We start from the raw sequence: 22,367 nt of genomic DNA, 5'->3' as shown, positions 1-22,367 counted from the left end.
CTTTGAGTCCCAGCTTCACCATTAGCTGTGTGGCTTTGAGCAAATTACTTAAAATCCTTGAGTGTCAGTTTCCTTTCAGCAAAATGGGGTTATGACAGGAGCTACTTAATAGAATTTTATTTTTTATTTATTTGATAGACAGTGAGAGGGAGACAGAGAGAAAGGTCTTCCTTCTGTTGGTTCACTCCCGAAATGGCTGCTAAGGCCGGCGCTGCAGCAATCCGAAGCCAGGAGCCAGGTGCTTCCTCCTGGTCTCCCACGTGGGTGCAGGGCCCAAGCACTTGGGCCATCCTCCACTGCCTTCCCGGGCCACAGCAGAGAGCTGAACAGGAAGAGGAGCAACAGGGATTAGAACCCGGCACCCATATGGGATACTGGCGCCGCAGGTGGAGGATTAACCAAGTGAGCCACGGCGCTAGCCCCTACTTAGTAGAATTAATTGAGTTACTATATGGAAACTGCTTGACATATAAGAAGTGCTATTCACATGTTTGCTGTAATTATGAGTGTGTTTTTTGCACCTCCTTAACACTTGCTAATTTCCTTTTGAAACAGAAAGGGGAAGAGCCTCAGGCACAGCACTTAAGGCTTGCTATATTCTCAGCTGGAACATAGTAACAGCATTTCTTTTTCGTTATCTTTGTTTTATGGTGACCTATTTATGACCACACCTGAGAGAGAAATAAAGACGGTTGCTGAGAACTGTATATGCAGAAACATTCAAGGTTATGTTCTGTGCCCTTCACAGATCAAGAACAAGAGAGGCAACCCTGTGACAAAGCTGGTAAACAGGGAACCCCAGTGTGACGCACTTCCCTCTCCTTCTCCTCTTTTTCTCTCCAAGGTACCCCAATCAGCTACAGCAGATAATTTTCTTTCCTTTTTTTTTTTTTTTTAAGATTTGTTTATTTATGTGAGAGGCTAGTTACAGACAGAGAGAGGAAAAGAAAGAGAGAGAGAGAGAGAGAGAGAGAGAGAGATCCTCAATCTGCTGGTTCACTCCCCAAATGGCAGCAACGGCCAGAGCTGAGCCGATCGGAAGCCAGGAGCCAGGAGCTTCTTCTGGGTCTCCCATGTGAGTGCAGGGGCCCAAGCACTTGGGCCATCCTCTACTGCTTTCCCAGGCCAACAGCAGGGAGCTGTATGGGAAGTGGAGCAGCTGGGACATGAACCGGTACTCATGTGGGGTGCTGGCACCACAGGTGGATGATTAACCTGTTACACCATAGCACCGGCCCCTACAGCAGACAATTTTCAACTTCTTGTCCGCCACCTCACCTACTTCAGTGAAAGCTCCGGCATACAGAAGCCCAAGAAGAGCCAACCCACTTAGGGTTCCAGCAGCTGTCCTGGAGACATCTTAGGATCCAAACTGGGGTCCCAGCAGGTGCCTAGGCCCATTCCGCAGTCATCAGATGCCGTAGGGTGAGGGTGTCTTTCATGGCGGGACTGAGATGATCTTCCCTTAAGATGTCTGCCAATCCATATCCAAAGTGAGTCATGACCAAGGCCAGCAACATTTGAGACTCATCCACTCCACATAAATGACAGTGATTGCACTGGAAGCTCTTGTAGAATCTGTGTTGGACCCAGGCTTTGTATACCTTGCCAGCCTCTTCTCTTGTCACGCTACCCCATATTCACTACTGTCCAATGCCAGTGGCCACCTTTCTGTCCTCAGACACTCCAACCCCTGCCGGCATCCATGTCTGGCTGGAATGTGCACTCCTCACTAGCACAGAGCTGGCTCCTGCTTAATCTTCAGGACTCACTCAGCTCAGAAAGGCCTTCTCTGATACTCAGCCCATCAAAACTTGCCCCCCTTTTTCCAACCAAATCATTTTCTATCACATGTCTCTGCTCTATTTTCTTGCTAGAGCCATTCCCTTCTGAAATTGCTCTGTACGTGGATTTTATTTCTTGTTTACTGTTCATCTCCTCACACGAGAGTGCAAGTTCTGAGAAAGCAAGACTATTTCTCTTTGTTCACATTACAGCTCTATCACCAGGGACAGTGCCTGGCTCATAATAAGGGCTCAGAAATGCCCATTGGAAGAAGAAAGAAATGCCAGCCTCTAGCACATTCAGAGCCTCAAATCAGGACTCCCCACCTTCTGGCTTTCAGAAAACTTCTCCAGTGTTGAATGTTTGTCACGCACAACTTCAGCTCCACCACAAGGCCACCACCTACATCCTGAGCTTAGCACTATGTATGTGGCACTGATGGCCCTAGATACTAGCAAGGGGGTGCAGTCCATTCATGACCAGACTCCATGGGGCCGGTGCCATGCGCAGTAGGTTAATCCTCCACCTGCGGCACCGGCATCCCATATGGGCACCTGTCTAGTCCCAGACTCCTGTGATGGCTGGCAAATTCTTCCTCTAAAACACCCACCCACTGTTCCAAGCTCTGACCTCCACAATGGACCAAATAAACCCATTCCCTCTTCTCTCAGTTAGTCAGCAAGTGTTTGTTGGAGATCCCTTAGACTGATAAGGGGCACAGCTCAGGCACTGGAAAGGACCCAGCAAGTAAACAAAGACCACCTAAGGAGGACAACAGAGGCAGTTTATTCAGAACTTGCTATAGGAAAGGTGTCAGTCTCCATCACTTATGTTTAGCCGAAACTCAGAGGCAGGCAGGGGAGTGGGAAAGCTTTAACACCGAAAGAGAGAAGTCCTCAAGTATTAGAGGAGGCTTACGAGGAGGCTGGAGGCAGGCTCATCAGAAGCAGTGTGGCTTAGGTGATTGGAGAAGTATTTAGCTTTCTCCAGTTGGTCCTGAGTTAGAAGTAGGGACCAAAAAAATAGGGAAGCTGGCTCACAATTACTGACCAAATCCTGGGCCAGTCTCTGCACAGTTGTGGGTCTGTTATCACATCACCTGGCCATTGGCTACCGGGGTAGATATGGTGAGTGGCCTTTGACTTTTCTAGCTGCGTATTGCAGATGAGGTGAGAGATGGGGAACGAATGGTCTTTCCAGGGCAACTGGCCCACAGGCCTCCATACTCACTCACGCCCGCAGCGAGGACAACTGGTTGACTATTTTAAGGTGGGATCAGTCAGTGTTGGCAACTCCTGGGCATCCGTGTGAAGTGAACCAAAGTATCCTTGTCCTCTTTCCACAGTTCCCTGTTTGACTCTGGCTTCTGTCTTGCAGAGGCTACAGGAGAGTAAGAACCAGTCTTCCACTTCTGAGGACTCCGAAGATTGGCTCTCGAGTCACAGTTTAGAGTTTGAGAAACTCACCTTGGCTGATCTGGTAAAGCAGGGCACAGCTGTGCTGTAAGTTGAAGCCATTGCCCCTCACCCGACAGCAGAGTGATATACTCAGGCCCGGGTCCGTGCGGCTGTCTCATAAGGATTTGCTTCTTCAGGGAGGAAGGCAGCAACGTCATGCAGAAAATACGCTTCCCCACCCAGACCGTCTGCCATTTTGAATCAAAGCTTTCTGAGTAAGTAGGTTTCTCAGTAACTTCCTAAAACCCAGAGCTCAAGAATGGCCTCATTTCAGCAGTCTGAAAGTAACTTTGTTCAAGCAGCAACGTCTGTAGGGTCTTCAGCAGGACTGGTCCCACTTCCAGCCCCACCCTCACATTTTCTTAAACAATACGTCTGAAGGCTAGCGTTCAAGATGTCCACATCCCACATCATCTCACGCGGCGGGCCTGATTCTACCTCCTGACTCCAGCTTCCTGGGTACGGGTGACGACTTTCAGTGTCACATTGGTTTGGTTCATAGCTTTCCAAATATATATCAAAATATGTGTGCATTCCCACTCCTAAGCCAGATTTTTATAACACGTAAAGAAGCAAATTCATAAACATGTACACACAAATGTATCGCTTAATAATCACTAGGCAGGGCAGTCCTGCAGATTACATCTCTGTTGTGGCCATCTCTGATCCATAATTACTATTTGCCTGAGGTTCCTTCAAAGGTGATGATACTAATTAATAGCTAACATTTATCAGTGTGTCAGAAATTCTGGTAAGGGCTGCATGCCTCTTATTTGTTACAACCAAAAACCTTATATTATTCTTATATTATTTTCAAGCTAGTTAGCCAGAAGTCAATAGCTAATGACCATTTACAGAATGACCAATTTGCCAAATTTATCAAAACATTTTAAGTATAAATTCTGTAATTTTTATTGGGTTGGAAGGTTAAATAGGTTTTAAGGAATTCTGCAATGTTTTGTTGGATTACTTTTAACTGTGAATTCAGCATTTTAAGGAATGTTCAAGTCTATTTAGCTAATTGATATTGAGCAAATTGATTTTCAGAGAACTGACTTTCAGTAAATTGACTTTTGGCAAACTGAGTTAAATAAGGTCTTGTCATTATCTTCATGTTGGAGATGATGACACTGGGGCTCCCAGCTTACCCCAGCCGTCCGAGGTCACAGAGCTAGTAGAGGCAGAACTGCATCTCAACACAAGTGTGTCTCTTGATGAAGCTCCTCCTCTCAGCTCTATTCACACTCGGGCATCCCTTTTAACCACCCACTGCCCGTGATTTCACTCTGACGGCCTTCCCTGCTCCTCTCTGGGCCCTCAAATCCCACGTGGCCTCTGCAAGGACAAGTCACTCACTCTGAAGTGACAGAGTCCTTACCGTGAGCACCTGTTGCATGCTGGCCCCGGAATGTTTCTCAATAAGGGAAGATCAAGAAGTTCCCCAGGCTTCTTTTCAGAAACGAAGCTTTTTGTCAATCAGCCCTGTGAGAAACTACAGCAAACTGCCTCTGTTATGCCTTTAAGTCAGTCTCTAGGAGACTAGAAAGAGTTTCACCTGAGAAGTCACAGACCTAAGCAAGTACCAGAGTGTTCTTGTGCCATGTTCATCCTCCACACCTTGTCACAACAAACTGTAGTCATTTACAGTGTGTGTTGCATCCCTAACAGAGCAGTGTCTACACACTCCATCCTTTTCACATTCCCTTTAGTATTTTACCTGGTGTCCTGGCAAAGCTGATGCCTTTAGTTTTTTCTTCATTACACATTGCCTTAGACCCACTGGGGGAAAAAATGCAATCCACACCTTCCTTCCGTGATAGTAACTTGCTCAGCGAAGAAGCTGGCCTCGTGTGATGTTTTCTCTGGTGTTTTCACAGAACCATTGAACTCTATCAACAGAGGCTTCAGTGGCTCACAGAAAGCAGCAATAAGGTAATAGATACAGATTGGTTCTTCGCTCCCTTTCACTGAGTCCATCTGTATGTGTCGGAACTCTTTCTGTTGCAGGTGCTAGAGCTCCATCTTAAATTGTCTTAAGCTGAAACAGAAATTACTTAAACTACCTTTATGAAAAACTCAAACATGGTTGCATCCCAGTGCTCAAATGGTGTCATCTCTTTGTCTCTGGGCTCTGCCTTCCCCTGAGTTGGTTTCGTTCTTGGAATGGCTGTCCCTGGGCTTGGGAGGTGCTCAGCAGCAGCTCAAAGTTTGCAGTCACCACCTAGATGACTTTAGTCAAAAGGGACATCACTTCCTGTTCCCTATCCACCCTCCCAGGTCCTGGGACTGGCCCTCATCAGACTAATTCAAACCAATCACCATAACCAAGGGGACGAAATATATTAACTGAGTAGGCCTGGAACTAGTGCTCACTCCTGGGAAAATAGAGGGGGGAGGTAAGTGGGAGGAGTCTGGGGAAGCAACCCCAAACTTCATGGACTGAAAAAGGGAGACAGGCAGTTAGTTGCACATGGAAAGCCAAAGGATATAATGGATATGTCTCTAATCTGTAAAGGACAAAAGCAGGGTTAGTTTTGTTTTGTTTTTGAATATCTATTTATTAAAAATTTATTTATATATTTGAAAGGTGGAGTTTGAGAAAGAGAGACAGAAACAGAGAGAGGGCTTCCATCTGCTGGCTCACTCCCCAGATGGCCACAATGGCCAGGGTTGGACCAGGCTGAAGCCAGGAACTTGTAGCTTATTCCGTGTCTTCTACATGGGTGCAGGGGCCCCAACACTTGGGCCATCTTCCACTGCTTTCCCAGGTGCATTAGCAGGGAGCTGGATTGGAAGTACAGTAGCCAGGACCAGAACTGGCACCCATATGGGATGCCAGCACTGTAGATGGTGTCTTTACCCACTGTGCCACAGCACCAGCCCCCTATTTATTTATTTAAAAGACAGAGTTACAGAGAGGGAGAGAGGGAGAGACAGAAAGAGAGATCTTCCACCTACTGGTTCACTAGCCAAATGGCCGCAATGGCTGGAGCACAGCCCATCTGAGGTCAGGAGCCAGGAGATTCTTCCAGATCTCCCATGTGGGTTCAGGGGCCCAAGCACTTGGGCCGCTTTCCACTGCTTCCCCAGGCCATAGCAAAGAGCTGGATAAGAAATGAAGCAGCTGGGACTCAAACCAGCGCCCATACTGAAATGCCAGCAGCGCAGGCACCAGCTTTACCCGCTATACTACAATGCCGGCCCCCAAAAGCAGAGTTTGTATGCTAGCGGCATGCAGACCAGCTCTGGCCCATAGCTGTGCTTTCCTTGGCCCTGTAGTTTGAAGTAATTTTTGATTAGTTGCCCAGGTTTTAAAGTCCTGATATTTTGCTTTTATGTCTGCTTTCAGACTTCTCTTGAAAGCCGAGAATATCTGGTATCACTGGGCTCCAGTTCCATCTTCATACTTGTCCAATTACTTCCATAGGATAAATTCCTAGAATTTCAATGGCTCGGTTTAAGGGAACGCATGTTTTCAATTTCAAAAGCCATAAAGCTCCATGAGCAGCTTTTTTTAGATTGTAAGAGGAATAGCACTGGCTCTAAATTTTAACTTCTTCTGGCCCCCAGGGACTGGCAATGTCCTGGGAAACCTTTTCATTTGGGTCATGAATTCAACAACTGTTTATTAGGTGCTTACTTCTTAGCTGGCTCTGTTCTAGGATTGAGGGTACAAACATGAACAATGAAGAGGTCCTGCCTCTGTGGAACTGACAGTCCAGTGAGGAGGGACAATGAATAAATTAACAAATAATTTACACTGGCCCTCGGCATCATGCATTGGTTCTATATCCTCAAATCCAACTGACCATGGGTCAGAAATGTTTGAAAAAAAAAATTGTATCTGTACATACAGCCTTTTTTCTTGTCACTGTTCCTTGAACGATACAATACAGCAACCATTTACATAGCATTTACATTGTACTAGGTATTAGAAGTAACCTAGAGATGGTTTGAAGTGCATGGGAGGATATACATAGGTTATTTGCAAATGCTGTGCAAGAGTTACAGAAAGAGAGAGAGAAGGTGAGAGAGAGAGAGGGAGGTCTTCCATCTGCTGGTTCACTCCCCAAATGGCTGCAATCACCGGAGCTGGCTGATGCAAAGCCAGGAGCCAGGAGCTTCTTCCAGGTCTCCCACATGCATGCAGGGCCCAAGCACTTCGGCCATCCTCTACTGCTTTCCTAGGCCATCAGTAGGGAGCTAGATGGGAAGTGGAACAGCTGGGACTTGAACTGGCACCCATATGGGATGCTGGTGCTACAGGTGCCAGTCCCATACTGTGCCATTGTTATAAGGGATATCGGTGGATCTTGGTATCTGGTGGGATTTTGGAATCTGAAATAAATCTCTTGTGGGTACCAAGGGATGACTGTACAAGGTCAGTGAGTGATAGTGCTCTAAAGAAAAATAAAACAGGGTGAGAGAGTAGAAGAAATAGAAGGAGGGCTACCAAAATGGTCGAGAAAACTCCTTCTGAGGAAGAAACATTGGAAAACACAGCTAAATGAAGCAGGGAAATGAGCTAGGCTGGGATCTAGAGGAGAATGTTCTAGAAAGAGGAAATAGCCAATGCAAAGGTCCTGAGACAGAAACGAGGTTGGCACCTTCGAAGCAGCAGGCAGGCCAGCATGGCAGGCTAACGTGAGCAGTATGGACAGTGGAGGTGATGAGGTGAGGTGGGCAGGTTCAGACTAGAAAGGGTCTTGCAGAGTCTGGGTTTGATGCCAGAAGACGGGGTTTAAGCAGAGGAGTGATGTGATGTGACAAGTTTCCAAAGGACCCCTCCAGCTGCACAGATGGACCATGGACAACCGAGACAGAAGCAGACGGTAGGTGAGAAGGATAGGAGCTTTTCTTTTTCAAGATGGGCAATGGTGTAGCCTATCGGTATGGTGATGGAGACTGTGTGATACGTAAGGAGTAACTGATGTTCCAATAGAAGGGATGAGGGCAGTGGTAAAGTCCCTATTTGACAAGAGAAGATCCAGTAACACAAATCAAAGTACTGGCCTCAGAGCATAGATGTTGGCCTCAGATGCATTGTAACCAGGTAGGTTGCTTGATTCTGCAGATGAAAAATTTTTTTAAATTACTTCTTTGGATTATTTCTGTTTTCTCAGTAAAACTGGAGGCAAAAATCATTTGCTGAGAGAGTGCATAAAGGAAATGTTGGAGATATGGGAGATGTAAAACACTCATCTCTGAGAGCAGAAGAGTGAATTGAACAGGAAAATTAAGATCCCATTAAGTAGTAGAATTTAAGGCAAAAAGCATCCAGTGGAACCTCCTGCCCCTAGCCAGCCTTCAATTTCACATGAACGAAAGTTCCGATTCCCAGTGGAGCTGTAACAAGATGAACACTTAGGGACAGAATCAAACAGCACTGACAGGTATCTAGTAGTAGGTATTAAAAACACAATTAGAGGGGCTGGCACCATGGCTCACTTGGTTAATCCTCTGCCTGTGGCACCGGCATCCCATATGGGTGCCGGGTTCTAATCTCAGTTGCTCCTTTTCCAGTCCAGCTCTCTGCTGGTGGCCCAGGAGGGCAGTGGAGGATGGCCCAAGTGCTTGGGCTCTTGCACCCATGTGGGAGACCAAGAAGAAGCACCTGGCTCCTGGCTTCGGATGGGCACAGCTCCAGCCATGGTGGCCATTTGGGGAGTGAACCAATGGAAGGAAGACCTCTCTCTCTCTCTCTCTCTCTCTCTCTCTCTCTCTCTCTCACTGTCTATAACTCTACCTGTCAAATAAAAAACAAACCAAAACAAAAACACAATTAGAGGGGCTGGCGCTGTGGCGCAGCAGGTAAAGCTGCTGCCTGTAGTGCCGGCATCCCATATGGGCACCAATTCAGGTCCCGGCTGCTCCACTTCCAGTCCAGCTCTCTGCTGTGGCCTGGGAAAATGGTAGAAGATGGCACAAGTCCTTGGGCCCCTGCACCGCGTGGGAGACCTGGAGGAAGCTCCTGGCTCCTGGCTTTGGATTGGCCCAGCTCTTGACATTGAGGCCATCTGGGGAGTGAACCAGTGGATGGGAGACCTCTCTCTCTCTCGCTCACTCTGCCTTTCAAATAAGTAAATAATTTTTTTTAAAAGAACACAATTAGAAACTCACAGAAATGTCACTACAGCTGATAGGCTCAATACATCTGCCTTTGATTGGTAAAGCAGGCTAGAAATAAATAGGAATATAGAAAAATAAAATAAGACAAGCAAATATCATTAGGTATCTTGCAAACAAAGGGTGCTTTTCTGTAACCTCCAGGTTTTCTGTAATGAATGTGTAAATTACTTTATAAATGTGGACAATAAATATTAAAAAAAAAGCATTTAAAATTAGGCTCCCACAGTATGGGATCAGGCAATGCCCAGAGTTGAATTCAGCACGTTGGGTTGAAGGGAGTACTTGCACCTCTGCACCGTGCCAAGCTGCTTGGTGCCCAGCCTTGCAGGAGCACAAAGCCACTCTGGTTGTTTGCAAATTGCCCTCTTTGGTTTTAGGCATTCGGCCTCATCAAAGGGGCCAAAGTAGGCATCCTCATTGACACATCGGCAGTCGGCAGTGGCCCTCAGAGAGAGCAGTTCCAGAGTGACCTCGTGGTGAGTTTCTCTGGCACAGAGAAGTATTTGGAATCACCATACCACTCCCACCCTCCCCCAACACCAGCTTGCTAACTGGGTTTGTTGATAGCAAATGCAAAATAGGGTGTTTTCATAAAGAACAGTGCCCCTGTAATTAGCACCTGTGTTAAAGAAATGAGTTCCGTGAATCCCAACTGCAGAGTTGCAGTGTAAACCTCTAGTATTCAACCAGGCCTGGCCTCCCTGCAAAGAGGATGTGAAGACAGCACTTGGTTGGAGGCTGGCTCCACCGAGCAGAGCACAGGGTTTCTGGCCTCCTCTGGCTTCCTTGGCACATCCATAATGGAAACTAAGAACTCTGGAGACAGGTCCTCGCCACCTCCACCACGTCTGCACTGTGGGACTTAATCTCCCTGTGCCTCAGTTATACCCTTCTGTAAAACGGGTATAATAGCAATAAGGTTGCTGTGAGAATGAAAGGCATTTGTGCAAGTGAAGTGCTCTGTGCACAGTCTAGCATAGAGAGTAGCCTGCGTCTCTATGAGTGATGTGGAGTGGCTGCTTTATTATGGGAATCGTAGAGTTTGGGATGGGGAGCTCAGATAGCCCCAGTAGCTATTCCTATAAAGGTCTGCCAGAGCCTCTATAAGGCTCCATACAGGCCAGTCGTCCAGACTCGTACCCTATTCCTGGTCTCAATGGATGGTGGGGCAGGGGGCACCCTTTCATGACAAGTCCTCGGGGCCAAGGTGGGCTGGTCTCCTATTAACCAGGCCAAAGTTGGTGTCAGTAGCATACAGGTGAAATTTCTAGCTGGCCAGGAAGAAGGGGGAGGGGTTGTGCTTCCTGCTGGATACTCCCCAGTGGCAGCTCAGGGACCTTGAACTGGCTGATATCGTGCCCACTGTTCCACCCCCAGCTCACATGCCTTGGAGAGAAACCGCTGCCCCGACCTCTGTCTTCTCCCTGTGGTGCCAGGGTAGTTAAATGCCAGGGGTCCAGCCTTAGCACCTGTGGAGACGGACAGCCAAGATGCTCGTGAGACCCAATGAGGGGAAGCAAATGTCAACTTAGGGCAGGTTGCTCAGCTGGCCATCAAGCGTCCCGGTCTCAGCCCAGCGGGGCCAGCCAGGGTGAGAAAGGTGAAGCAAGGCTGCACGTGACCCCTGGCTCTGGGAGCCAGTGATGTCCTTTTGCCCAGCAGAGCCTCATTGACGAGCAGCTGAGCCACAAGGAGAAGCTGTATGTCCTGTCCTTCGGCACCACCACCAGCTCCCTCTGGCCAGACCCAGTGGAAGTCAGCGCCTCCACGTGAGTGGCTGCCCAGCCTCCTCCAGGGGGTCTACTTGTTTGTTTTCCTTCCCAAGCGCCAGGGTCTTTGCTGAATGATTAAGGCCGCTCTAGCCTTGAATCTCAAGGCTGATGGTCCCTGGGCTACCTCAACAAGTCCGTTAACTCTCATCTGCAAAGGGAGGCAAGTGATGCCTGCTCCTTACAGAGCTGTTGTGAAGAGGAAGTGAAAATTAAGTGCCTGACACCTGTCAAGAACTCAGTGAATCTGAGCATTGTTTACCCTGATTCCACTGAAGTTGCACAGCCAATCTCCAGGATGTTACCTTGACATTGCCTGGCCAGAAGTTCAACTTCAGTTGTTTCTGGACTTCCCTTGTCACATCTCTCTCGTATCTCTGCCCTGTGTACTATTACTTACTCTATTGTGATTTTTTTTTTTTTTTTTTGACAGGCAGAGTGGATAGTGAGAGAGAGAGACAGAGAGAAAGGTCTTCCTTTGCCGTTGGTTCACCCTCCAGTGGCCGCCACGGCCGGCGCGCTGCAGCCAGCGCACCGCGCTGATCCGAAGCCAGGAGCCAGGTGCTTTTTCCTGGTCTCCCATGTGGGTGCAAGGCCCAAGCACTTGGGCCATCCTCCACTGCACTCCCTGGCCACAGCAGAGAGCTGGCCTGGAAGAGGGGCAACCGGGACAGAATCCGGTGCCCCGACTGGGACTAGAACCTGGTGTGCCGGCGCCGCTAGGTGGAGGATTAGCCTAGTGAGCCACGGCACCGGCCACTATGTGATTTTATCTTTATATCAACTCTATTATTTTTTAAGGGTTTATTTAGTTAGTTAGTTTAAAATGAAGAGAGAGAGAGAGGTCTTCCCGTCTACTGGTTCATTCCCCAAATGGCCAAAATGGCAGGGGCTGAGCCAGGCTGGAGCCAGGAGCCTAAAAGTTTATCCAGGTCTCTCGCATGGGTGACAGGGGCCCAAGCACTTGGGTCATCTTTTGTTCCTTTCCCAGGTACATTAGCAGAGAGCTGGATCAGAAGTGGAGCAGCCATGACTCAAATTAGCATTTATGGGACGCTGGTGTTGCAGGTGGTGGCTCAACCTGTGTGACACAGTGCTGGCTCCTCTGTCTATTATTGAAGGGAATTTTCTACCAGTATAATAATTGAGAAGTCCACATCACTTGCCATAATTAGAAAACAGCCATGAAAAAATTAAATTCAATGAAAGTAAAGCAATGATTCCTGCTTGAAACCTATTGGCTGGAAAGGCCTTCTCGCTGTTCAAAAGGGAACTTAGACAGTTCCGATAATGAGAGAGACAGACACATTCACACCAAGCTGAGATTTCCTTTTTGTCTGGCTGGAAGAGAAGTGGAGAGAGCAGAACTGTTTGATTAGTGCCCTGTAAGATATTTATCCAAGGACTGAATTAAGAAATTTTCCTGGGGTCAGCTTTGTGATGCAGTGGGCTGAGCCATCTCCTGCACTGCCGGTGCATCACATATGGATGCTGGTTCAAGTCCCGGCTGCTCCACTTCTGATCCAGCCCCCTACTGATGCTTCTGGAAAAGCAGAGGAAGATGGCCCAAGTCCTGGGCCCCAACAGCCATGTGGAAAACCTATAAGAAGCTCCTGGCTTCGGTCTGGCATAACCCAGGCCATTGTGGCCATTTAGGGGAGTGAACCAGCAGATGGAAGATCTCTCTCCTCTCTTCTCTCTCTCCATAATGCAGCCTTTCAAATAAATAAATAATTTTTAAAAACCAGAAATTTTCCTTCTTACCAGTAGTATATATCCCAGCTGGCATGAGACAGAGCCATGGAGCCATGCTGTCTTCTCTTAGAACTCTGGAAGTGTTGGGAAGTTAACTGTATGATTCACACTGAAGTCTGGCTCCCAGCAGAGTTAGGTGGGGTGTGTGAGGGAAGAAAGGACTCAGCCCCAGAGCCTCAAAAGCAGAGACACTGAAATCTCAGGGTCTGAAGTTGATCTGGTTTAGAATCAGTTTCACGGCCGGCGCCGCGGCTCACTAGGCTAATCCTCCACCTTGCGGCGCTGGCACACTGGATTCTAGTCCCATTCCGGGCGCCAGATTCTGTCCCGGTTGCGCCTCTTCCAGGCCAGCTCTCTGCTGTGGCCCGGAAAGGCAGTGGAGGATGGCCCAAGTGCTTGGGCCCTGCACCCCATGGGGAGACCAGGAGAAGCACCTGGCTCCTGGCTTCGATCAGCACGGTGCGCCAGCAGCAGTGTGCTGGCCGTGCTGGCCATTGGAGGGTGAACCAACGGCAAAGGAAGACTTTTCTCTCTGTTTCTCTCTCTCTCTCACTGTCTAACTCCGCCTGTCAAAAAAAAAAAAAAAATAGAGAGAGAGAATCAGTTTTACTAGCTGCTTACAGCGTCATCTTAGGTAAATCCTAACTCAGAGCCCTAAAGATACCCACCTTAAAGAATTACTGTTAGGCCTTAGTGAGTTAATGTCACCCCGGACCTGGAACCTGGTCAGAGAACTACAGTGAGCCTCCTGCTGGTGTCTCCTCCCAGCCTCCAGGAACTCAAGCTCTGGGTCAAGAAACTGCAGCCCGAGGGAGGCAGCAATTTGCTACAAGCCCTGAAGAAAGTCTTCACTCTGAAGGAGCTGAATTCTCTGGTGACCATCATGGGCAGCTGGTAGGTCTCCTTTCCTAAGCAGGTATCAGACTACATGAAGGGGGCATTGTAGAATCAAACCACGGTTTGATCAAAGATCAGCAAACAGAGCTCTTCACACTTGAAACAAGAATCGTGTTCACAGACGGGTGAGACAGGGCAGCCAGGGCCAGCCAGGCCTGCAGTCCACCCCACCCTGCATCTTACTACACAGGTGACCTGGGACACAGTGGTCAGTTTAGAATGGACAGATAGTCCCTGGACTTACCATTTTTCTCTGGAATGTTCTCAGAGTGGCTTGACCCCAAGTGCCCACTTCTTTTCTGTCTCCTCCCCAGCCCCGATCAGCCTTCTGAAATCCTGTCTGACTACATCCAACAGGCCACGATGGGAAGGGGCCTCTTCATCCATGTTGTTACCTACAAATGTGATGGTCAACTGCCCCCTGTAAGTACTTGAGTTTCTCCAAGGTTCCTCTTGGGTTTGGCGATACGAGTTTGGTCAGCCTTCAGGAATCCATGCCAGGTCAGCCCCTCTAATGCATGGTCCAGAACATCCCTCTACTGAACCAAGTTCTCCCGTTAGGAAAAAGGGAAGCATTAGCCAGTTGGGAGGTGCCGGCAAAGAGAAGGCTTGTGAGAGTACTGGGGTGGCCCTGGTGAGGCTGACGCTGTCCCCATCCCCACAGGCTGTCCTGAAGAACCTTGCAGAAGCCCTTGGAGGCTGCTACCACTGCTACAGCGTGGAGACAGAGGTAAGCCCTTCTGCCCACACACTGTCCCACTCCTTCCCCTCGGCCTGCCTGCAAGGCTGTGCCCGGGGAATGTGGGCCAGGACAGACCACGTGTGTACTTGTTCCACCCACACCCAGTGTGTAAAATCAAGTTCAAATGTGTGGAGGATCCAGGACAGCCTGAACTTACAAGGACTCCTTTCGTCAGCAGACTGCATGATGAGCTGACTGCATGCCTGTGAGCTTGAGTTCGAGGCCTTGCAACACCTGGCACCAGACTTCTTGGTCACAGCCGCCGTGCACAGAGGCCTTGGGCTACCTTTGCTCCCCCAAAGTACTGAGTTTGAAATGGTCACCTCCATTGTCTCTCCTAGAGAGATCCTTGCAACAGCACCCATGGCAGGGCAGATCAAACAGGCACTTCTGTACCAATCCATCCGTTAGTGTCCTTGTCCCAGTTAGTAACTAAATATCATCCACCCCAGTCACAATGGAGGTAGCGATTAGCAAACGTGCGTAGACCCATTTGGCAGATGGAGAATCCAACCACCTGTTCGGCTGTGCCTGTTAATAATTATAAGGAAATAAGTGTGTTCAAGTGTCCCAGAGTCCAACATTTCATTCCAGGGCACTGGGGTCACATAGTCCCCTTCTTGATACCCAGTTGCCTAGACTCCTTTTGTAGGTGCCACAGACTGCAGGGGCTAGGAAGTGAAATAAATGAAGGGGACTGGCTGGTAAAGAAATATTTTATCTGGGATGGGTGTTGGCACAGCAGTTAAGACGCCACTTGGAATGCCCACATCCAGTACTGAGGCCTGGCTCCTCCACTTGAGACTCCACTGCCTCCTTCTAAGGAGGCAGCAGGTGGTGGCTCAAGTAGTTGGGTCCCTGCCACCCATGTGGGAGACCCGGATGGAGTTCCAGGCTCCTGACTTTAGCCTGGCCCAGCCCCTGCAGCTAGGGCATTTGGGAAGTGAACCAGTGGATCTATGATCTCTCTGTCAGTTTCTCTCTCTCTCTCTCTCTCTCTCATTTTCAAGTGAAATGAAAATAAATAAATTTAAATGTTTACAAATATTTTACCTTAAAAGCTAGGGCCCTCCCCTCTTGATTTAACTCTTGTTTTTCCACTCTGGATGGAGAGATGTGAGATTGTCTTCTTTGATGTGAGGGAAACAAACTGTACAACGATGACAAAAATTCCAGCTGATGCTCTGATGGGAGCAACAGAGAGTCTAGGGACTGTGGCAGCCCAGAAGCCCCTGGCCCATCTAAAGCCTCAGCTGACCACTGCTCTGTAGGATGTAGTCTTGGTGTTACCAGGTCCTCTGATTTTTCAAGAGGAGTCAGAAATCTGGTATATGTGTGTGTGTGTGTTTTTTTCTTTTTTTAAAAATAACATAAAATTTACATAACATGAAATTAACACTAAATGAACTAACCAGTGACTTTTAGTGAAAAACAAAACAAAACAGTGACTGGTAGTACAATCAGAGTTGCACAATCCCTACCTTTTTTCTGAGTTCCAAAACATCTTCATCACCTAACAGAAGGTCCTGTACCCATAAAGCAGTTACTCCCATTTCTCTTTCTCCCAACCCCCGGCAATCACTAATCTGCTTTCTGCTGATATGGATTTGCCTGTTCTGTGTATTTCACTTAAATGAAATCATGTACACTTTGTGTCTGTCACCTTTTGCTGTCATGATGTTTTCAAGGTTCACCATGTGATAGTATGAGTCGGAACTTTATTCCTTTTTATGGTTAGAAACCGTTCCATTGTCTAGATGCACCATGTGTTGTTTATCCATTCATCTGTTGATGGACAGTTGGGTTGTTTCTACCTTTGGGCTATTGTGAACAATATGTGAATGTCAGAGTCCCTGTTTTCAGTGTATATAGAGCTGGAGTGTATAACTAAAGTAGAACTGCCATATCGATTCTATGTTTAATCTTTTTAAGGTTGATTTATTTATTTGAAAGGCAGAGAGAGAGCAAGGGAGATAAATAGAGATAGATAGAGATAAGAGATAAAGATAGATAGAAAGAGAGTGTGTGTCCTCCATCCATTGGTTACTACCCAAATACTGTAACAACTACAGCTGGGCCAGGCCGAAGCCAAGAGCCTAGTACTCCATCTGGGTCCCCTACATGAGTGGCAGGGGCCCAAGCACTTGGGCCATCATCTACTGCTTTTCCAGGTGTGTTAACAGGGAGCTGGATCAGAAGTGGAGCAACCAGGACATGAACTGGTACACTGATATGGGATGCTTGTGTTACAGGTGGGGGCTTAACCTGCCGTGCCACAATGCTGACCCCTGTGTTTAAGGAACCCTTTTTCTAAGGAACCCTCAAACTGTTTCTGCAACAGCTGCACCATTTTACATTCCTACCAGCACTGTTCAAGGATTCTAATTCTCTACATCATCACCATCACTTGCTATTTTCAATTTTTTATTATCATTTTTTAAAAAATGATTTAAAAGTCAGAGAGACAGAGAAAGAGGGAGAGACCCAGACTCTCCACTAGTTCACTCCCCCAAATGTCTGCAACAGCTAGGACTGGGCAGGGCCGAAGTCAGGAGCCAGGATCTCAATCTGTGGGTAGCAGGAACTCAGCTACTTTAACCATCACTTGCTCTCTCCCAGGGTGAGCATTAGCAGGAAGTAGAACTGGGAGCAGAGCCAGACCTTGAACCCAGATGTTCTGATATGGGATATGGGCATCACAAGCAGTGTCTTTTTTTTTTTTTTTTTTTTTGATAGGCAGAGTGGACAGTGAGAGAGAGAGACAGAGAGAAAGGTCTTCCTTTGCCGTTGGTTCACCCTCCAATGGCCGCCGCAGCCGGCGCGCTGCGGCCGGCGCACCGCGCTGATCCGATGGCAGGAGCCAGGAGCCAGGTGCTTTTCCTGGTCTCCCATGGGGTGCAGGGCCCAAGCACCTGGGCCATCCTCCACTGCACTCCCTGGCCACAGCAGAGGGCTGGCCTGGAAGAGGGGCAACCGGGACAGAATCCGGCGCCCCGACCGGGACTAGAACCCGGTGTGCCGGCGCCGCTAGGCGGAGGATTAGCCTATTGAGCCGCAGCGCTGGCACAAGCAGTGTCTTAACCTCTAGGCCAAACACTTGCCTCTAAATTATCACTACAGCCACCCTATGTAAAGTATTTCTTTGCATTTATAAAGTTAGAGAAACCTTCAACCATTCAAAAATCCTAAAGGTCAGTACTGTACAAATGGAACAAAATGTGTTTCCAGACTCTGTCTGGTACCTGGACCCCAGTTATAACGCCTGATGTGTGCAGTCTGCCACTCAGTTCTGGGAACTGACTTGGCTGCTTGCTCTTTCTGCCTTGGCCACTGGTAGCCAAATAACCGCTAGATGGCTGTTTGCTCCCACCACCCTCAGCTCTGTGCCAGCCGGGAAGTGGATGAGCTCCTGGCAGAAATGCAAAAGGCCCAGAGCCTCCTCAGCCACATCCAAGCCCTGCGCCAGAGCAGTCCGTGTGAGGAGCTAACCTGCATGCCCAAGCAGGTAGGCGGTGCGCAGGTACCTGAAGTGAGGGCTTTACTGTAGTGTGTTCGGAGCCAACCTCTTAGAACTTCCGTTTCTCACCTTGTAAGAGGGGGTTGGGGGGAGGAGGAGGCTGGGGTGGATCAGGACTCCCTGAATGATTTGGTGTGGGAGTTACCAAGTAGTTCCCTGAAGCCTTGTGTTTTGAGCCCACAATGGGTGGTGGGGGTTGGGGGCCGACCATGATCTTGACATCTGTGGTGCTGATCTTAATGGTAATGGTAAGGGAAGGGGTGAGGAGGATGAAAAAATAAGAGAGAATGAGTTGCTGAGTACATCCCCATTTTTCCTAAAAGTTCCAGAAATATCAAGAGAAGGAGACGGGGATGATGCCTTTGATTTTCCAGGTAATGCTTTAAGTTTCTTCACTTGGGGGGCTGGGTTGGGGGTGGGGTGAAGGACTTTCCAGCTCTAAAATATGATTATGCAATGAGGGTTTTCTAATTGAATTTAGATTTCCACAGAGATTGCAAAAGGGCCACTCACAAGTCTCTTGCCTAAACCTCCAAAGCATGAAGCTCCTCTTACAATTGAGTTCCCAAACTTGGATAAGACTTCTGCAGAATGGCTCAAGGTTAATAGTCTAAAAGGTAAATCACCAGAGAGGGCAGAACCCAGGGTGCCACTGACTGACAAAAGGACTCGAACCCTTGGAACTTCTTGGGGAATGCCCAAGAATCCCACTGGTGGTTTTTTTTTTTTTTTTTCCAGCTAAGAAATTAAGCCTTTATCAGGTTCTGGCACCCAACGCATTCTCTCCTGTGGAAGAATTCGTGCCTATTCTCCAGAAAACTGTGTCATCAACTATCCATGAGGTAATGTAAATTCAAATTAGGAGTTCCCTCCAGTCCTCTACAGGGGAGCTCCCTTGTGCGTTTTCCCATCTTTTTAAATGTTCACAGAGCTGGAGGAGCATGAGGCTGAGGGCCTGGTCTAGGGTGCAGGGCTTCCACCAAGCACTCTAGAACACTCAGCTCCACTGTGACCGCCGTTTTGCAAAGATCTGAAAAAGAAACATGGGAGATGGGATAAGAGGGAGCAAACGAAGTGCCACGGTTACCTCCTCCAGGGCACATTTGCTCCCTTCATGCCCTCACTGTACCTCGTACAGACTTCCATTGCTCCTATCATGTGTTACCAGCTATAAATCCCCACCAAGGATGAGCCCTTCAAGAGAAAAAAAAAAAAACAAACTCTTCTCTCCAACTCTGTATCCCCAGTGTCTAGTACAAGTAAACAGTCAATGTTTACAAGATGGCTGTGTGGATGGGGAGATGGAAGGATAGAAAGAAGAAGGAAAAGAATGAGGAATAGGTGGATGGGTGGAAGTGTTGGTGAGTGAATGGGAAAAGAGGTAGGTGGACAGTAAGAAGGACGGGTGGTAGATGGAGATGTGAGCAATAGAAGGATGGAAGGGAAAAATGAATGGATGAATGACAGGACGGAATGAAGGAAAGATGCAGGGAAAGATTAAGAGTGAGGAAGAGCATTTGGTGCAGCATCCCGTATCAAAGTGCCTGGTCCAAGTTCCAGCTATTCGTCCTACCAACCTCCTATGCTGGGCAGCAGGTGACAGCTAGTATCTGGGTCCCTTCCACCTACCTGGGAGACCCAGATGAAATTCTAGGCTCCTAGCTTTGGCCTGGCCCAGTTCTGACTCTTACGAGCATTTGGGGAGTGAATTAGCAGATGGAAGATCTTTCTCCATCTGTTCCTCTGTCTCTCTGTGTTCCAAGAAAGGATGAGAAGGATGGAGAACTGGAAGGAAGGAATAATAAGTGAGTAGAAAGAAAATGGAAAGATGGAAGAATGAAAGGAAGGAGAGGGTAGTGACAGACGCATAGTTCTGCAGTTGGTGGGTGAATGACTGGATGACTGGACTGACAGAGAGACAGATGTGAGAGCTCGGCAGAGGATCAAAGAACAGGATGAATAAATTGGATTTTCCAGGTGTCCATGAAGGCCTATCTGTGTTCCCAAACCATGGCCAGTATGTATCAATGTCTCAGCGTGCTCCCTAGTACCAAAACCCGCCAACCACCAACCGCATCTTAATGACTCTGATGTTCAGAAGAGCTTTCCAGGAAGACAGCCTGGCTTGCTGTCAGGCATGGATAGTTCAAGGGCTCACTCTCCTGCAGGTGCTCAGACCGGCTCCACACCAGGCATCACCTGCTGTAGCTACTGCTGCTGCTCCTGCTGGGCATGTATGGGTGGGGGCAGTAACCTGACCCCGGATGTGTTGAGGGCATCTGATTTGCAGAACCCAGTACTCAGAGTGAACATAAAATCCTTCCCCTCACCTGTTTCTCTTCACTGGCTCCCCCTCCTGCCCTTGCCCGAGTGCAGAAGGCAATGGTACAGTTTGAGTGGCACGACGGGACAGTGAAGAATATTCATGTGGATCCGCCCCTCCTCTATGAGTACCAGGTCAGTGATGAGAGCACTCAGTCAGAATGCAGGGCGTGGGAAGGGAGGATGGCGGGACTACGGAGACACCAAGCCATTCACTGAATTCCTTCATGTAAACAGACTGTGTGTTCCCCCTACACATGTCTCTAGAACTTTCTCCAATTGCCAACCCAGGCAGGGACCTGAATTCCTCAAACAAAAGTCTCTAATCTTTTGGATCAAGTTCTCTCTCCTGCCCCATTTGATACAATGCGATACATTGACTTGTCTCTGCCTAGCCTTGGGGCAGACTTGTCCATGATTCAACAGAATGTTTAGGCGGAGGATACCCAGGGACTTGACACATGATTCCTAGAAGTCATCTAGAGTATGCCTGCTTTCCCCTAGGCTCCTAGGGGCGCATGCACACAGCACTCACTCTCTGGGCCCATGCTTTTGCAGAAACAGCTCAGCAGAGCCGTGCGAATATTTGAGAGGCGGATTGAGTGGCTCTCCCTGGCCAGCAGACGAATCTGGGGCACTGTCTGTGAAAAAAGGTATCTTCCCCAGGCAGTGCTCTTGTCCCTCATGGGTCTTGTATGTGGCACAGCAAGGGTCAACTCACAGATCTTCTGTTGGTAGCATCAGAAGTCATCACTTAGAGTAGGGATCAGAGCAGAAACCCTGGGGGAGGAAAAGGTCACCGCTCTGTTGTCAACATCGATGATGTCATTGTGTGTCACTCAGGATTCTTTCAGTTAGAAAGCAGCAGAAACTAAATGCCAAATTGGCTTAAACAAAACAGGAAAGTCTGATTAAGGTGACTGAAAAGTCTAGGCTAGATTTATTTTTTATTTTAAAGATTTGTTTATTTATTTGAAAGGCAGAGTTCCAGAGAGGCAGAGAGAGAAAGAAAGAGAGAGAGATCTTCCATCTGCTGGTTCACTCCCCAAATGGTCACAGTGGCCAGAGCTGGGCTGATCCGAAGCCAGGAGCCAGGGGCTTCTTCTGGGTCTCACATGCAGGTGCAGGGGCCCAAGAAATCGGGTCATCTTCCACTGCTTTCTCAGGCCATTACAGAGAGGTGGATTTGTCACATGGGCACCAATTTAAGTCCTGGCTGCTCTACCTCTGATCCAGCTCTCTGGAGCTATTGTGGCCATCTGGGGAGTGAACCAGCAGATGGAAGACCTTTCTCTGTCTGCGTCTACCTCTCTGTAACTCTGCCTTTGAAATAAATAAATAAATCTTTAAAAAATATATAATATTTTTAAAAATATTATATATTTATTATAAATTATATATAAATATATAATATATATTATGCAATAAATATATAAATATATATTATATGTATTTATATATTTATATATAATATATATTATATATGTATATAATATATATATATAAAAACAGCCTTTAAAAACATCGGCTGTTCTTTAAAGGAAAGAAGTTTGGGGCCGGCGCCGTGGCTCACTAGGCTAATCCTCCGCCTTGCGGCGCTGGCACACCAGGTTCTAGTCCCGGTCGGGGTGCCGGATTCTGTCCCGGTTGCCCCTCTTCCAGGCCAGCTCTCTGCTGTGGCCAGGGAGTGCAGTGGAGGATGGCCCAGGTGCTTGGGCCCTGCACCCCATGGGAGACCAGGATAAGTACCTGGCTACTGCCTTCGGATCAGCGTGGTGCACCGGCAGCAGTGTGCCAGCCGTGGCGGCCATTGGAGGGTAAACCAACGGCAAAAGGAAGACCTTTCTCTCTGTCTCTCTCTCTCTCACTATCCACTCTGCCTGTCAAAAATAAAAAAATAAAAAAAAATAAAAAAAAAAAAGGAAAGAAGTTTTGGAAAATCATCCTATGCAGTTCTTGCCCCTCAAATCGTCTTCACGCTGAGACTTTGTTCC

General features: G+C 48.0%; 1 protein-coding gene across 9 annotated transcripts in view; it reads left to right on the top strand.

The window, feature by feature from the left end:
- VWA3A (von Willebrand factor A domain containing 3A) overlaps positions 1 to 22,367 on the top strand; it is a 66,334-nt gene that overhangs the window by 17,390 nt on the left and 26,577 nt on the right. For 6 of the 9 annotated variants that reach the window (XM_070064610.1, XM_070064611.1, XM_070064609.1 and 3 more), the window contains 14 exons: positions 3,163 to 3,287; positions 3,380 to 3,457; positions 5,120 to 5,174; positions 9,749 to 9,847; positions 11,034 to 11,140; positions 13,664 to 13,789; positions 14,107 to 14,215; positions 14,457 to 14,522; positions 17,914 to 18,054; positions 18,375 to 18,425; positions 18,533 to 18,668; positions 18,790 to 18,893; positions 20,428 to 20,508; positions 20,932 to 21,026. In XM_070064610.1, the coding sequence (XP_069920711.1) occupies positions 3,163 to 3,287; positions 3,380 to 3,457; positions 5,120 to 5,174; positions 9,749 to 9,847; positions 11,034 to 11,140; positions 13,664 to 13,789; positions 14,107 to 14,215; positions 14,457 to 14,522; positions 17,914 to 18,054; positions 18,375 to 18,425; positions 18,533 to 18,668; positions 18,790 to 18,893; positions 20,428 to 20,508; positions 20,932 to 21,026 (1,373 nt within the window). Of the gene's footprint in view, positions 1 to 1,997; positions 2,211 to 3,162; positions 3,288 to 3,379; positions 3,458 to 5,119; positions 5,175 to 9,748; positions 9,848 to 11,033; positions 11,141 to 13,663; positions 13,790 to 14,106; positions 14,216 to 14,456; positions 14,523 to 17,913; positions 18,055 to 18,374; positions 18,426 to 18,532; positions 18,669 to 18,789; positions 18,894 to 20,427; positions 20,509 to 20,931; positions 21,027 to 22,367 lie in introns of all 9 variants that reach the window. The other 3 variants (XM_070064618.1, XM_070064615.1, XM_070064616.1) reach the window with 3 other exon arrangements.

This window comes from Oryctolagus cuniculus, chromosome 19 (assembly GCF_964237555.1).
Source record: "Oryctolagus cuniculus chromosome 19, mOryCun1.1, whole genome shotgun sequence".
Classification (NCBI taxonomy): Eukaryota; Metazoa; Chordata; class Mammalia; order Lagomorpha; family Leporidae; genus Oryctolagus; species Oryctolagus cuniculus.
The sequence above is the reverse complement of the archived record's forward strand: the minus strand, read 5'-3'. Positions and strand labels throughout refer to the sequence as shown.